Genomic DNA, 14031 nt, shown 5'->3' on the forward strand with positions numbered 1-14031 from the left:
GATGCAAACCCAACAACCTAGGCAGGGCTTGCACATAGTAGGTGCTTAATAAATTCTTATCCTCCCAATCCCCACAAAACTTCTCTTTCTCAGTTTCAACTGTTTGACAGGTTTCAAAGGAAGAAGAGACTTTAAGGCTACAAAAGCCAAGGTAAACCAGTTAGAATGGTCTGGCAGATCCTATGTGGCTAAGCAAAGCAGCTTCTCCATTTGTAAACTCTCGTTTTTCTCCAGAAACGGATGGCCTCAGAGAGAAGATAGTCGCTGGTATTTACACGGGCGAGAAATCCGTATAAAAGGCTCGGCCGGAATGCCCACCGAGAGATCATTCCTCACATGGGGCCATTCCTCACCTTTGCACACAACAAAGGTACAGGCTACAGGAGGCCGCAGCTGACCCTAGGCCGAGCTAAAGCTAGACTGGGAAAGAATTCTGCAGGCCTGAGAATGGAAAACAAAAACAAAAACACCCTGGGCCGGGGATTTATCTCAGTGGTTTCGCCACCTGCTGCGCAAGCGCAAGGACCCGAGTTCGATCCCTGGTACCAAAAAAAAAAAAAAAAAAAACCAACCAAACAAAAACACCCTTACGGGGAGAGGAGGTACAGTTTCCGTTCTCACGCCTATGCCCTTCTCTCCCTGGAAAGAAGGATTTCTCTCGCCGGGTAAACCCAGGCGCTAGGATGACAAGTTCTGCAGTTTGGGCTCCTGGGAAATGTAGTCCTTCAGGAGACAGCGCTAGAAAGACTTTTTTTCTTTTTTTTGGTACCGGGGATTGAACTTGGGTCCTTGAGCTTGCGCAGCAGGCGGCGAAACCACTGAGCTAAATCTCCGGCCCATAGAAAGACTTTTTACAAAACTTTGAAGAAGAAAATACGATGTTTCTGGGAGTCCCAAACGATCGTCATACTAACTCAGATTTTAAATACTACACGTTTCCCTTTCCTCAGCCTCCATGAGTCTCTCGAGCTGTTCGTCTCCCTATCCAACTCCGACATTCTGGATATCTCTGTTCTGTTTGGGCCGATCTAGCTCTCTTCTACTCGCTCGTTTGTCCTCCACTCTGTCCAATCATAGGTGCACTCCCAGAGTGCCTTGGGGCTGTAATGGCTGCTCCTACCTGGTATGGGGCTGGGCTCCTTCGGTCTGTGTTAGGGGTCTGGCACCTGGGCCCTCAAGCTTCGAGGGAATGGAAGGCCCCTCTCCGTTCACTCTTAGGCTGTCAAAAGAGGTTCGTGTCCTGTGTGGTAGGCACCTCTTTTTCTGGTCCCCGCCTGGCCTCGGCCTCTCGGAATTACGGCCAGGGTTCAGCCCTGGACTGCTTACTTGGATTCCCTCAGGCCAACAGCTCGCCGACTTCTTGCGTCCCTGCCGTGTCCATGTACAGAGGTAAAGAGCTCCAGTAGGTTTTTCCGGGACTGGTTTTGGCGCTGAAAGACCCCTGTCAGGGAAACTCAGACTCTGGTGACACTTTGACCCAGTTTTATAGAAAATGAAATTTGAGAGCGGGCGTGGTGGTGCACTCCTGTAATCCCAGCACTTGGGAGGCTGAGACAAGAGGATCGCCACAGTTCTTTTTGTTAGTTTGTTTTTGTTTTTTGAGACAGGATCTTGCAATGTAGTACAGGCTGGCTTTGAAGTCACCATATAGCCTAAGCTGGCCTTGAACTCGTGGCAATCCTCCTGCCTCAGCCTCCCGAGTGGAGTGTTGGGATTACAGACTTGCGCTACCATGCCGGGTATTGCTGCGAGGCCACCCTGAGCTACATGGCGAGACTCTGTTTCAAATAATAATAATAATAATTTTATCTGAGACCCTTAAAGAGACCAGAAGTGAAGATTCTAAGAGCTTGAGGAGCCAGAATCATCTGATCACAACTAGAGACACGAAAGAGTGCGAAGCAAGACTGTTGCTGCTCTCTGTCCCTTTCTGACAAGCAGACTTTATCCAATAAATGCATGTCGAGACTCTGTGCTACACCTGGGAAATAGCACACTTCTTCAAGTAGCATAGACTAGAGTCTGATAGGGAGACTGGACACATTAAACTGTGTACTCAATATGGTGTCATAAGGAAAGACTAAGAAAGTTTGCAGACTTCACAGTATTGTTAGTAGACTGAGATGGAGTTGGAAAATTTTCTGGCTTTATTTAGTCCTGCCATACTGTGATTTATGTTTGTTTTTTATTATGGTCTGTATGTTACCCAGGTTAGTCTTGAACAGCTGGGCTCAACTTGTCTCAGACTCCTGAGTAGCTAGGATTATAGGAGTGCCACAATGTACCTGGCTAGTCTGGCTGTGCTTTATCAAATGTGTGTACATTTCCCAGGCACAAGTAAACAGAACAATTCTTTGTAGTATTTGAGAATCCATTAACTGCTAACCATCCTGTGTGGTTTTATGCAGTTGTCAGTTGTCAAAAGAAAGTTGTAAGTAGGTCAACTCCATTTTTATTTTTTTCAGATGAAGTCTTGCTGTGTAGTTCAGGTGGGCCTTGAACTCGGTAGCCTAGGCTGGCCTCAAGCTTGTGATGATCCTCCTGCATGTTGGGATTCCAAAGCATGTACCACCACACTGGACATCAACCCCTTTTTTTTTTTTTGGTACTGGGGATTGAACTTGGGTCCTTGCACCTCCACAGCAGTGAAACCACTGAGCTAAATCCCCGACCCATCAACTCCATTTTGCATGTGAGAAAACTGAAGGGCTTGAGAACCTAGAAAATATGATAAAATCACGTAAATTAAAGGCTAAACCAATCTCCAAGTCAAGTTTAGGTGGCTTCATCATAGCACACTAACTTTGTATCTTTATTTCCTTAAGGGCAGTAGGACTAACCATCTGACAGTCTAGATTCCACTGTGTCTCACTCTTCCCACCCAAACACAGATGAGCAAGATCTCCTATTGGTCCGTCCCCCTGACATGGCTGAGAATCCCCGGGTCCTACACGTGGTCCTCCTAGGAGCCCCAAATGCAGGGAAATCAACACTCTCCAACCAGCTGCTGGGCCGGAAAGTATGTTGCCCTTTGACACTCCCCCACCCCTGGCCCGTACCCCCCCCCATACCCTTTTAATCTTTTAATCTCTCATTTCTTTTTATTTTTTTTTAATCTCTCATTTCTTGCTTTGCCTTTATGAATGGTTCTGGAGAGATCTGAGATTTCACTTGGACTTCTTTGTTCTTGGCAGGTGTTCCCTGTCTCCAAGAAGGTACACACCACGCGCTGCCAAGCTCTAGGGGTCATCACAGAGAAGGAGACCCAGCTGGTAGGTACCTGCAAAGGAAGTTCTGCAAACAAGATGAGAGTGAAATTAAGCAAGTCTCTTTTATCATTAGTAGTGAAGATAGTGAGGCAGATTAGCTTTTCTGAGGGAAGGCTCAAATCTGTTCCTTGAGGCCCAATGCTGCTCTAGCTCTGCCTTCCTCCCTTTGCTATCTAGTCTGAAGGTGTCATTCTGTCTTTACTGCTTGCTAATCTTTGATTCATTCATAGTCATCTGCCTCTAGAATTACATCTAGAATTAAAACAATGCTGAAAGGTAAAAATTTAAAGTCAGCAACAGCTTGGCCAAGAAGGGAGGGCAGAGAAGTACAATAAGAGATTCCTGTAATCCCAGCACTAAGGGAAGCTGAGGCAAGAGAATCACAAATTTGAGTCCTACCAGGCATGGTGACACATGCCTGTAATCTCAGTGCTCAGGAGGCTAAGGCAGGAGGATTGCCAAGAGTTTAAGGCCAGCCTGGGCTACATAGTGAGTTCAAGACCCGCCTGAACTGCATAGTGAGATCCTGTCTCAAAAAAAAAAAACAGGTTGGAGATTTAGCTCAGTGGTTCCGGCGCCTGCTTCAAAAGTGCAAGGTCCCAAGTTCAATCCCCGGTATCTGGTACCAAAAAAAAAAAAAAAAAAAAGATTGACTCCTACCTGGGCAACTTTGCAAGACCCTTTCCATAAATGAATAAGACATATGATGCGGGGGGGGGGGGGAGGCAGAAAGAAAGACAGACAGACAAGACAGTCCATAGGCCGGGCATCATGGTGGTGCATGCCTATAACTCCAGCACTCTGAGAGCCTGAGGCAGGAGGATTACAAGTTCAAGCCTAGCCTGGGCAGTTTAGTGACTTAGACCCTGTGTCAAAAAAAGAGGACTGGTAATGTAGCTCAGTGGTAGAGTGCCACTGGGTTCCATCCCCAGTACAGCCAAAAAGGAGGGGGGTAGGCAATTGACATCATGGAGGGCCTCTTACATCCCAGTCATAACGTTTTTTTTTTCCCCACAATGTGGGTTTTTCTTTCCGGATTATAGATTCTCCTTGATACACCTGGCATCATCAGTCCTGCTAAACAGAAAAGGTAATGGCTGTGGAAACAGGTGGGAGCAGGAAAGGTATTGAAGAAGAGATGGGGAGATTCCATCATGGGGCCTGTGAAACCATTTACCACAGCCTATCCACCATCAAGAATGTATCAGTTAGGGCCAGGGATTTAGCTCAGTGGTACCAAAAAAAAAAAAAAGAATGTATCAGTCACAGCCAGGTGTGATGGCGCACTCCTTTAATCCCAGCACTTGGAAGGCTGAGGCAGGAGGATTGCCATGAGTTTGAGGCCAGCCTAAACTACAAAGCAAGACCCCGTCTCAAAAAATCAAACAAATAAAGAATGTATCAGTCATAAGACCCTTAATGATTGCTATGTGTCTGTCTCTCAGGCACCATCTGGAGCTCTCTTTGTTGGAGGATCCTTGGAAGAGCATGGAATCTGCTGATCTTGGTTAGGCTCAGAATCAGAATGGGAATCTGAAGTCCAATTTACAGGGGTCATAGCCTTTCATTCCTGGTAAGTTTTTATGAGACAGGAGGAAGAATGGTCATATCCTTTTTTTTCTGCCTGCTCTACCATCTTTCAGTTATAGTTCTTGTGGATGTCTCAGACAAGTGGACTCGGAATCAGATCAGCCCACAGGTGCTCCAGTGCTTGACCCAGTTCTCCCAGGTCCCCAGCATTCTTGTCTTGAACAAAGTAAGCACTGTTCACCTGAAGAAGGGGTCTGCTGGGCCGGGGATTTAGCTCAGTGGTTTCGCCACCTGCTGCGCAAACGCAAAGACCCGAGTTTGATCCCGGTACCAAAAAAAAAAAAGAAGGGGTCTGCTTCCCTCCAAGGTCCCCATCTCACTGACCACACACTTTGCCTGCCCAGGTGGATTGCCTAAAGCAGAAGGCGGTTCTCCTGGAGCTCACAGCAGCCCTCACTGAAGGTGTGGTCAATGGCAAGAAGCTTAATATGAAACAGGCCTTCCACTCACACGGTGGCACCCATTGCCCTAGCCCAGCAGCTAAGAACCCAAACACACAGTCTGTAAGAAACCCTCAAAGGATTGGTTGGCCCCACTTCCAGGAGATCTTCATGTTGTCATCCCTAAGCCAGGAGGATGTAAAGATACTAAAGGTCAGTTACCCCTGGTCATAGCCTGGCCCTTGGTTTCTGTCATGTTAAGATAGGTCTCAGGGGTCTGGGGATTTAGCTCAGTGGTGTTGCTGCCTGCTTTTCGAGTGCAAGGTCCTGAGTTCGATTCCTGACACCAAAAAAAAAGATAGGCCTCAGACTTCTCCTAAAGGCAAGAATGAGTAGAAAAGTCCTGGTTGGGATTAGGGTGTCCACTTAGCCCTTTGTACCCACAGCAATACCTCCTGGCACAAGCCCAGCCAGGGCCCTGGGAGTTCCACAGTGGAGTCCTCACTAACCAGACACCTGAAGAGATCTGCACCAACAAAGTCCGAGAGAAGCTCCTAGAGCACCTGCCTCAGGAGATCCCCTATGGTGTTCAACAGGTGAGAGCAGAGTGAAGGGATTTGTGGGTACAAGACCCATACCCTGAATAGTACAGTTGGGTACCAGGAGGCAGAGAGATGGGACTGCCTGACTAGTCATTATGTCTCCCCAAACAGAAGACAGTAGTGTGGGAAGAAGGACCAAGTGGGGAGCTGGTAATCCAGCAGAACCTTCTGGTGCCCAAAGAATCTCATGTGGTAAGTGAGAGTAGGCTTGGAGGAGGGACAAAGGCCATGTTAGATAATGATTCTTCCCTGAGAGTAGGATCATATTCCTGTCTTTTTTTCCACTATCAGAGAACCCTGATTGGTCAGAAAGGCCAGCTGATCTCTCAGATTGCACAGGAGGTGGGTCACGATCTCATGGACATCTTCCTCTGCGATGTTCACATCCGCCTCTCTGTGAAGCTCCTCAAGTGACCACCCTCTACTGCCCCTCCCAGGACATCTTAGCGCAAGCTCCTGGAAGAAGTCACCAGAACTGCCCCTGTCTAGTGGGCCTTCAGGGCCTGGTAAAGGGAATGGACACTAACTGGCTGCTGGCTGGCCTGGCCTTGCTGAGTCTGTACAGTCCCTGCCAAGCCACATCTCTGGTTGGAGGAAAGAGCCTACTTTAGCTCAGTTCCCAGGCAGTTTCTCTGTCTGGAGCTACAACTATGTAGATCTCAGAAGGTGACCCCTACCCTCAGCTGGCATTGGGCCTAGAGTCTTGCCTTAAATTGCCAGTTACCAGGCAGTGATTTCTCTTTCCTCTGTACTTCCTTCACCTTGAAGCCCTGTAAGAACCTTCCCACAGTGCTGTGGTACCACCCCGCTCCTCCCTAAGTCCTTGACCCCTCCCACTCCATTCCTTTGCCAAGTCTCAGATGCCAATAAAGTTAAAAGACAACTGTTCTGGTTCTCATCTTTATTTCTTTAGAACAGGGGAAATGTAGCCATCCCCTCACCCCCACCCCCTCATAGAGCTAGAGTCTCCTTCCCAGGAGTCTGCTCCAGGATCCTGAGTTCTCTTCTTGGCACGGTTTCTGGGAGCAGCAAGAGAACCGTCACCATTACTAAACTCAGTAATGGTAACGGTTTCCTCACCATCCCCAAGTGCTCCAGCAGTTGGCAGGCTGTGACAGGCTTGCAGCATCCCCCTTGCACTCCTCATCAGGCTCCAGAGCTGGGGGTGCCCAGACTAGTACATCATCTATACTGTAGTGTCTCATCACAAACTTACAGTATATGATGATATCCCAGCCAGGGCCCTGCAGGAGGTCAGCAATCAGACCTGAAGAGGACTGTGGCCCAGAGTAGCCAGGGCTAGGCAAAGGCAGGGTAGGTCAGGACTGGAAACACGGAGTCCCCCTCTTCCCTCCCACACTGCTCCCTCCCAGGCCAGCATCTCCTAGACTCTTTGGTCAGGCTTTGCCCAAGTGACTTAGGGAAGAGAACTGGCCCAAAAAAGCCTCTACAGAGCTAGTGTCTTGAGGTCTCAGGGACCCAGGGCTGTAATTAAACAAGCCAGAGACACCATAAAGAAGCAAAAAGGTTTCCTCTGGTTAAAACAATAGACAGACTAACCCAGAGAGGAAGGCTTACCTGAAGCGGGAACTGCAGAGAGGAGGCCCCTGGGTGTAGGGAGGCCCTGTCTCCACTCAAGCTGCCTTTTTAACCTACTGACCCCTCCCTTGGGTGGGGCACTTTTCCCTTATGCTAGAAGGCCCTGCCTCTTTAACTCTTCCCCTGCTGGGCTTTATGGAACAAGTGTCACTGTTCTCTCTCTATTAGGTCTCTGTGTGTGTGTGTGTGTGTGTGTTGCTATTGTTGCAGTGTTGGGATCAAACCCAGGGCCTTGGACATACTAGTCAAACACTTTACTACTAAGCTACACTTCCAGCTCATGCCCATTGTTCTAAGGGCCTTGCTAACTCTAAGACCCACCCTTCAACCCATCCCCTAAAACTGGTCATCTACTGATCATGGTGGCACACACCTATAACCCAAGCATTTGTGAGGCTGAGGCAGGAGGATTGCTGCAAGTTTGAGGCCAGCCTGGGCTACATAGTGAGTTCAAGAGCAGCCTGAACTACATATTGAGACCCTTTCTCAAAAAAAGAAAAAAGCTGGTCTGTCTGTTTGGCTGGAGAGGAGAAAGAATAACCTCATCCCATCCCGCAGAGCTTAGATATGCATCAGAGCTCAGGCAGAGGGTTTGCTTTGGTTTTTTTGGTGATGGTGGGGAACATTAGATGAATCTCAATAGGGCAAGGAGGGTCCTGTCAGCTGCATCTATGTGGACTCTGTCTGGAGCAAGGTCACAGGACCCCTCAGCCTAAATTTCCATTCCCAGGTCCAGCCTGTGTTTGTACTGAGCCCAAGAAGGCCAGTCCTAGGCAGGCAAGGTTCCCTGGGTGCAGAGTACACTGCTGGGAGATTTGAGAGCAGCTGGGTCCCTAGCTCTTTCGGGAGCCAGCAACAGAGTGACAGCCTGGTCTTCAGAGCTCAAGGCTCTGAGGTTAAGAACCCTGCATTGTTCTGTTCTCTGCCTCTTGGGAAGGGGAGACTCCTAGGATAGAATTCCTCAAAGCAGGGCCTCTGTTGCTCAGATTCGGGGTTGGGGAGTACTCCCTCTCCTTTCCCTTATCCTCGATAATCTGGTCTGTTCCGATTCTCTCCAGGGGCAGACTAGACCTGGATGGGGAGTTGGAGGAGAGGCCCAACCTTTTTTTGATTCTCTGGAGGTATTCTGTTCCTTCTGCCATGGAACTGTGGCACATGTTCTCTGTTTACTATGATTTTCCCTTCTTTCTTGCATACTTAACGCTTTTTCCCTATTCAGATCTCTAAGGAAGATTTGTAGGGAAGTCTTCCCAGTCTTTTGGGGGTAGTAGGATAAGGGGTGGAGGTTGAGACAAGGTCTCTCTATGTAGCCCAGGCTGGCCTTGAACTCAAAATCCTCCTGTTTCAGCTTCCCAAATGATGAGATTACAGGCATGTGGCAGCATGCCTGACTCTTCCTAGTCTTGTCTTTTTTCTTGTCTTTCTTTCTTTCTTTCTTAGTCTTGTTTTGTGGTTCTGCTGGTTTTGAACTCATGACAATCCTGCCTCAGGCTCCTGAGTGCTGGTATTACAGCTGTGTGCCACCACACCCAGCCCATTCTTTTTTTTTTTTTTTTGGTACTAGGGCTTGAACTCAGGTCCTTGCACTTGCACAGCAGGCAGCAAAACCACTGAGCTAAATCCCCGGCCCTCAGCCCATTCTTTCTATTTAAAGTCCCCTGTTATAGGCTTATTTATCTATAATTTTTTGGGGGGGAGGAAGTGCTGGAGATTGACTCAGGGCCTCTCATATGCTAGGCAAGTGCTCTAGCACCAAGCTACATCCCTAACCCTATTTGTGTGATTCTTCACATTACACCTGGTTTGTTTACCAAGGTACAGACTCCTTAAACATTCATCCCCAGTGATTGACATCAAGCTTAACTTTGGAAAATGGAGTCAAAGCTGTGGCCACTTTCTGTCATAGTCCCTCCCTGTTCTCATCTATAAATACCAATAACAGTAGTCCTTGGTTCAAAGAGTTGTGAGAACTAGGAAATTAGCTGCTGGTAAGTACTTTGTACAGTGATGGTGCTGGCCCACAAAAGGAGCTCAATTAAATCCTATCTGACCTCCTTTCCACAGGCACCTGAAGGCACAGGGAGGCCTTCAGCTGTTGCCTAACATCTGAAAGCCCGTAGACTAATTTCTTTTTTTTTTTTTGGTACCAGGGATCGAACTCGGGACCTTGCCCTTGCGAGGCAGGTGGCGGCACCACTGAGCTAAATCCCTGGCCCTAATTCTTTTTTTTTTTTTTTTTGGTATTGGGGATCGAACTCAAGTCCTTGCGCTTGCACATCAGGCGGCGAAACCACTGAGCTAAATCCCCGGCCCCCTGGCCCTAATTCTTGAAAGCAGATTGAGACCATTTATAGTGGTGAGAGGCCCTGAATGACGGTCTCAGCTCACTGCATCCAGCTCTGTGACTTTGGACCAAGTGTGCTTAGCCTCAGTTTCCTCAAATGTAAAATGGGAGCTATCAATACCTATCTTATAGGGTGATTATGATGTTTCTATAAACACACATCTCAAACACCCAGACCAGATCCTAGCACACATCCAATATTGCCAGTTCTCTTCCCTCCTACTTCCCTCTGTCTTACTAGCTGTGAGACTGGGGCAAGTTGCACTTCTCTGAGCTTTGACGATGAAACACCTCACCAAGCTGTAAGAATTAAGTGAGCAATAATGGGTGAGAAAGTGTCAACCTAGGTACTCTGGCCAAGTTAAGAAACTATCATTGGGGATGTAGCTCAGTGGCATAGCATCTGCGTGGCAAGCGTGAGGCCCTAAGTTTGATTCCTGGTACCAAAAAAAAAAATTTATCATTTTGTTTGTTCCTGCTTCCCTGTAAACCCCTTTCCTGTTTGTAACTCTCCCCCAGGCCACTTTTACTCAGAGACTCACAGACCCTGAAGATCCTTTTCCAGAATAAGGGTATGACGCACCAGACTGCATGCTACTCACTGCCTAAGTGTCTACCTTAGTCCCTGGGGATCAAGTCGGAAGCTAACTGTGGGTAGAACCCAGGGGCCCTAGAAGTGGAGGACAGGGATAATTCAGCCAGTCAGTGATCCTGTGGCTGTCCCCTGACTGGGAGTGGGGGGTGCTATGATCAGGGTGTGGACCAGGGTAGCATCTGGGCCTGGGTGGGGGTAGTCTGAGTACCATGATAAGCAGCCTTTGTGCTATCAGGGTGGAGGCCCAGAGCCTTCTGCTTATCCAGAGATTACAGGGCCACAGCAGAACCTGAGGACACTTTCCCACCTAACTCTGTCTTTCTGGGTGGCTGCTCTTCATCCCATTGCCTCCTTAGCCCTCTACAGAGAGTTGCAAAGGTCCCTTCCCCTTTTTGCAGTTCCCTTGGAGACTCTGGCCAGCATGGGGGACACCATCTGGGTCCTTGGGCATGGCCTCACATTCTAACAGCTTTGGCTTCAGACCAAGAGCTCTGTGGCCTTCCTGAGGTCAGTGTAGGTCAGTCTGTGCTTTTTTCTTGCTGAAGTCTAATTTTGACCCCTGCCACACTATAAGCTTTAGGCCTTTCAGTCTTATTTAGACCTCCTTGAGAAGAAGTCCTTAAACCACATAGTAGGCTAGCAATGTAGCTCAGTGATATAGTGTGAGCATAGCATGTCCAAGGTGCTAGGTTTGGTCACCAGCACCAAAATCAAAACAAAACAAAATATAGTGAATGAGGAAGTTCAGAATAGTCACAGACAGGCCTAATGGCACACATCTGTAATACCAGCCCTCTGGAAAGCTGAGGCAGGAGGATTACAACTTTGAGCCCAGTTTGGGCAATTGAGGGATTTAGTGAGACCCTGTCTCAAAATAAAAAATTGTAGCTAGGTGTGGTGGCACACACCTATAATGCCAGCACTTGGGAGGCTGAGGCAGGAGGATTGCCTACTATTCCAGGTCAGCCTGGGCTACACAGTGAGTTCAAGCCCAGCAGCCTGAACTACATATAGTGAGACCCTGACTCAAAAAACAAACAACAACAACAACAAAAAGATGCAGAGCTTGGTTTGGTAACACATGCCTGTAACTCCAGCACTCAAAGAGGCTGATGTAGGAGGATTGAAGGTTCAAGCCCAGCCTGGGCAACTTAGTGATTTAGTGTCTCAAAATAAAAAATAAGAAAAGGGCCAAGGGATGTAGATCAGTGCAAAGGTCCTGAGTTTAAGCCCACTGTACTGCAAAAAAAAAAAAAAAAAAAAAAAAAAAAAAGTCTCAGCTGGGCTTCATGGCACACACTTATAATCCCAGCTGCTTGGGATGGTAAAGCAGCAGGATCCAAGTTCAAAGCCAGTTTGGGCAATTTAGTAAAATCTTGTCTCAAATAAATAAATAAATAAAATTTAAATTTAAAAAGTAACACTAAAAAGGAGTGGAGATATAGCTTAGTGTGAAGGTTCTGGGTTCATTCCCCAATACAGTACCAAAAAAAAAAAAGATTCAGCTGATAATATTAGTCTTATTTTCCTCTTATTCGCTTTACTAAGTTTCATGAAATTAGCTGGATTTTTTGTTTGTTTGTTTGTTTATCTGTGTTTTTCTTTTTTCTTTTCCATACCAGGGATCGAGCTCAGGACCTTGAGCTTGCCACCCAGCCATGGCGCCACTGAGCTAAATCCCCTGCCCTGTTTATCTGTTTTTTTGAGACAGGGTCTCACTATGTAGTGCAAACTGGCCTTGAGCTCACTATGTAATCCAGGCTGGCCTCGAATTTGTAATCCTTCTGCCTCAGCTTCCTGAATGCTGGGATCACAGGCATGCGCCACCATCCCCAGTCTATGAAGCTTCTTGTAAACCTGCTTGACACTTGCTCCCTGGGTCCAGGCTTTGGCTCTTCCTCAACACACTGTGATGAATTCATTTGAAGCTTTGTTAGTCCCCAACTACTCTGTGAATGTGGACTTGGTCTGATTCCATTCTGTGGTGCCTAGTACTGGCTAACATCCTCAGTATGTTCCCTTCCACCCTCTCCTCCTCTTGGCCCCGTGAACAGATGTACACATTGAGCAATATACCCAGGTGATCTTGGATCTTTCCGGGGAATAGAGTCCTAAGCCATCTTTCCTGAGGGCTTTGCCTCTGCTCCTACTGGAGCAGCTCCACTCTAGTTTTACCGTATTGATGAAGCTGGGGGAAGTGCTTGTCCCTGCATCACCTGGTAAATCAGTGAAGGAAGCACAACCTGCTTTCCAGACTCTGGACCCAAGTCTTTGTGCACAAGCCTACTGTGAATGAGCTTGGCTTCATGTGTGTCTCTGTGGGGCCTTTGAAGTTTCAGAGGCGATGGAATCAGACCTGAGTTTTGCCAGTCCCCAGTAATGGGATTCTGAGCATATCATTTACTTCATCTTGCCAAGCTTCTGTTTCAGATGACAAGAATGCTTGCCTCACAAGATGCTTGGGAAGATTCTGTGAGGATGTATGGGAAAGCTCCTGAAAGATTCAGGGATTTCTGCTTTGCTTCCTCTTCCTCGGACTCTACCCATTCACTCATCCAACCCCTTGCATATTCTGGGCAAACACTCTACCACTGTAACACACCTCCAGTCCTGCGCTGGACCCCCCCCCCCCTTTTCTGTGGTACTGGGGATTGAACCCAGGCTCTTCACACTGAGCTACTTCCCCAGCCCTTTTTAACCATTTTATTTCTATTGATTGATTGGATTTTTGAGACAGGGTCTTGCTATACAGTTAAGGCTCCTCTTGAACCCACTATATAGCCCAGGCTGACCTCACTTGAGGTGATCCTCCTCCCTCAGCCTCCCAAATGCTGGGATTACAGGTATGTGCCATCATTCCTGGCTTAATTTTTTGTTTTTTTGGTACCCAGCATCAAACTCGGGACCTTGCACTTGTGTGGCAGGTGGCGGAACCACTAAGCTAAATCCCCAGCCCACCTGCCTTAATTTTTTATTTTGAGACAGGGTCTCACTAAGTCACTAGGTTCCCCAGGGTGGGCTTGAACTTATGATCCTCTTGCCTTAGCCCCAAGAATAGCTGAGATTTCAGGCATGCGCCACCACACACATCTGCTTTTGTTTTCCAGACCATCTGCCCAGGATGGACTCAGTCAGAAGGGAAAAGGACAGTTTTGGATTTGTCAGAGTCTGGATTCCACCACTACCTGCTGAGTGGCCCTGGTCTCTGCCTTGGGTTAAGATGCCTTCTTTTCCCTAACTGTTGTGAAGATGAAATAAGATAGTAAAAGTTGAAATTTCTAACCTAGAGCCTGGTTTGTATACTGTAGGAGTTCTATAAATGCCAGCCTCTTTCCCCTGGCTTTGCAATGGGCTTTACTCTTCTCCAGTGGGTGTGTACCCATGTCCATGTGTGCTCACACCAATATCTGTCCAGATGCACTGGTGGTGTGCCCCTTGCACACTTGCTGAGATACATTTTGAGTTAGAAATGGAAATTTTGGGGGACTGGGGATTTAGTTCAGTGGTTCTGCCGCCTGCTTTGCAAGCACAAGGTCCCTAGTTCTATCCCCAGTACAAAAAAAAAGAAGAAATGGAAATTTTCCCATCAACACTTCCCTAAGTCTGCTCATCAGATGCTGATGTCCAGATGTGGGCCATGACCTCTCCTGCC

General features: G+C 47.7%; 1 protein-coding gene and 1 long non-coding RNA gene across 3 annotated transcripts; one reads left to right on the forward strand and one right to left on the reverse strand.

The window, feature by feature from the left end:
• The first annotated feature begins 1077 nt into the window (after positions 1 to 1077).
• Eral1 (Era like 12S mitochondrial rRNA chaperone 1) lies at positions 1078 to 13665 on the forward strand. 2 transcript variants are annotated; one of them, XM_004857024.4, is made up of 10 exons: positions 1078 to 1389; positions 2892 to 3019; positions 3195 to 3272; positions 4313 to 4359; positions 4715 to 4776; positions 4913 to 5025; positions 5204 to 5452; positions 5686 to 5835; positions 5953 to 6033; positions 6133 to 6729. In XM_004857024.4, exons 1-10 carry the CDS (start codon positions 1107 to 1109, stop codon positions 6253 to 6255), a joined length of 1314 nt encoding a protein of 437 aa, XP_004857081.1. In that variant the 5' UTR covers positions 1078 to 1106; the 3' UTR covers positions 6256 to 6729. The 2 variants fall into 2 exon arrangements, with proteins under 2 accessions (XP_004857081.1, XP_087047675.1); XM_087191549.1 differs by lacking the exons at positions 5953 to 6033; positions 6133 to 6729 and adding an exon at positions 13487 to 13665.
• Positions 6728 to 7466, reverse strand: LOC147823833 (uncharacterized). Its single transcript, XR_015443182.1, has 2 exons — positions 7420 to 7466; positions 6728 to 7140 (listed from the first exon to the last, which is right to left on the reverse strand). It is a non-coding gene; the product is annotated as an uncharacterized LOC147823833 (long non-coding RNA).
• Positions 13666 to 14031: the final 366 nt, after the last annotated feature.

The sequence above is a fragment of the Heterocephalus glaber genome, unplaced genomic scaffold, assembly GCF_053883595.1.
Source record: "Heterocephalus glaber isolate CG9 unplaced genomic scaffold, H.glaber_assembly_v1.0 deba00001564, whole genome shotgun sequence".
NCBI lineage: Eukaryota > Metazoa > Chordata > Mammalia > Rodentia > Bathyergidae > Heterocephalus > Heterocephalus glaber.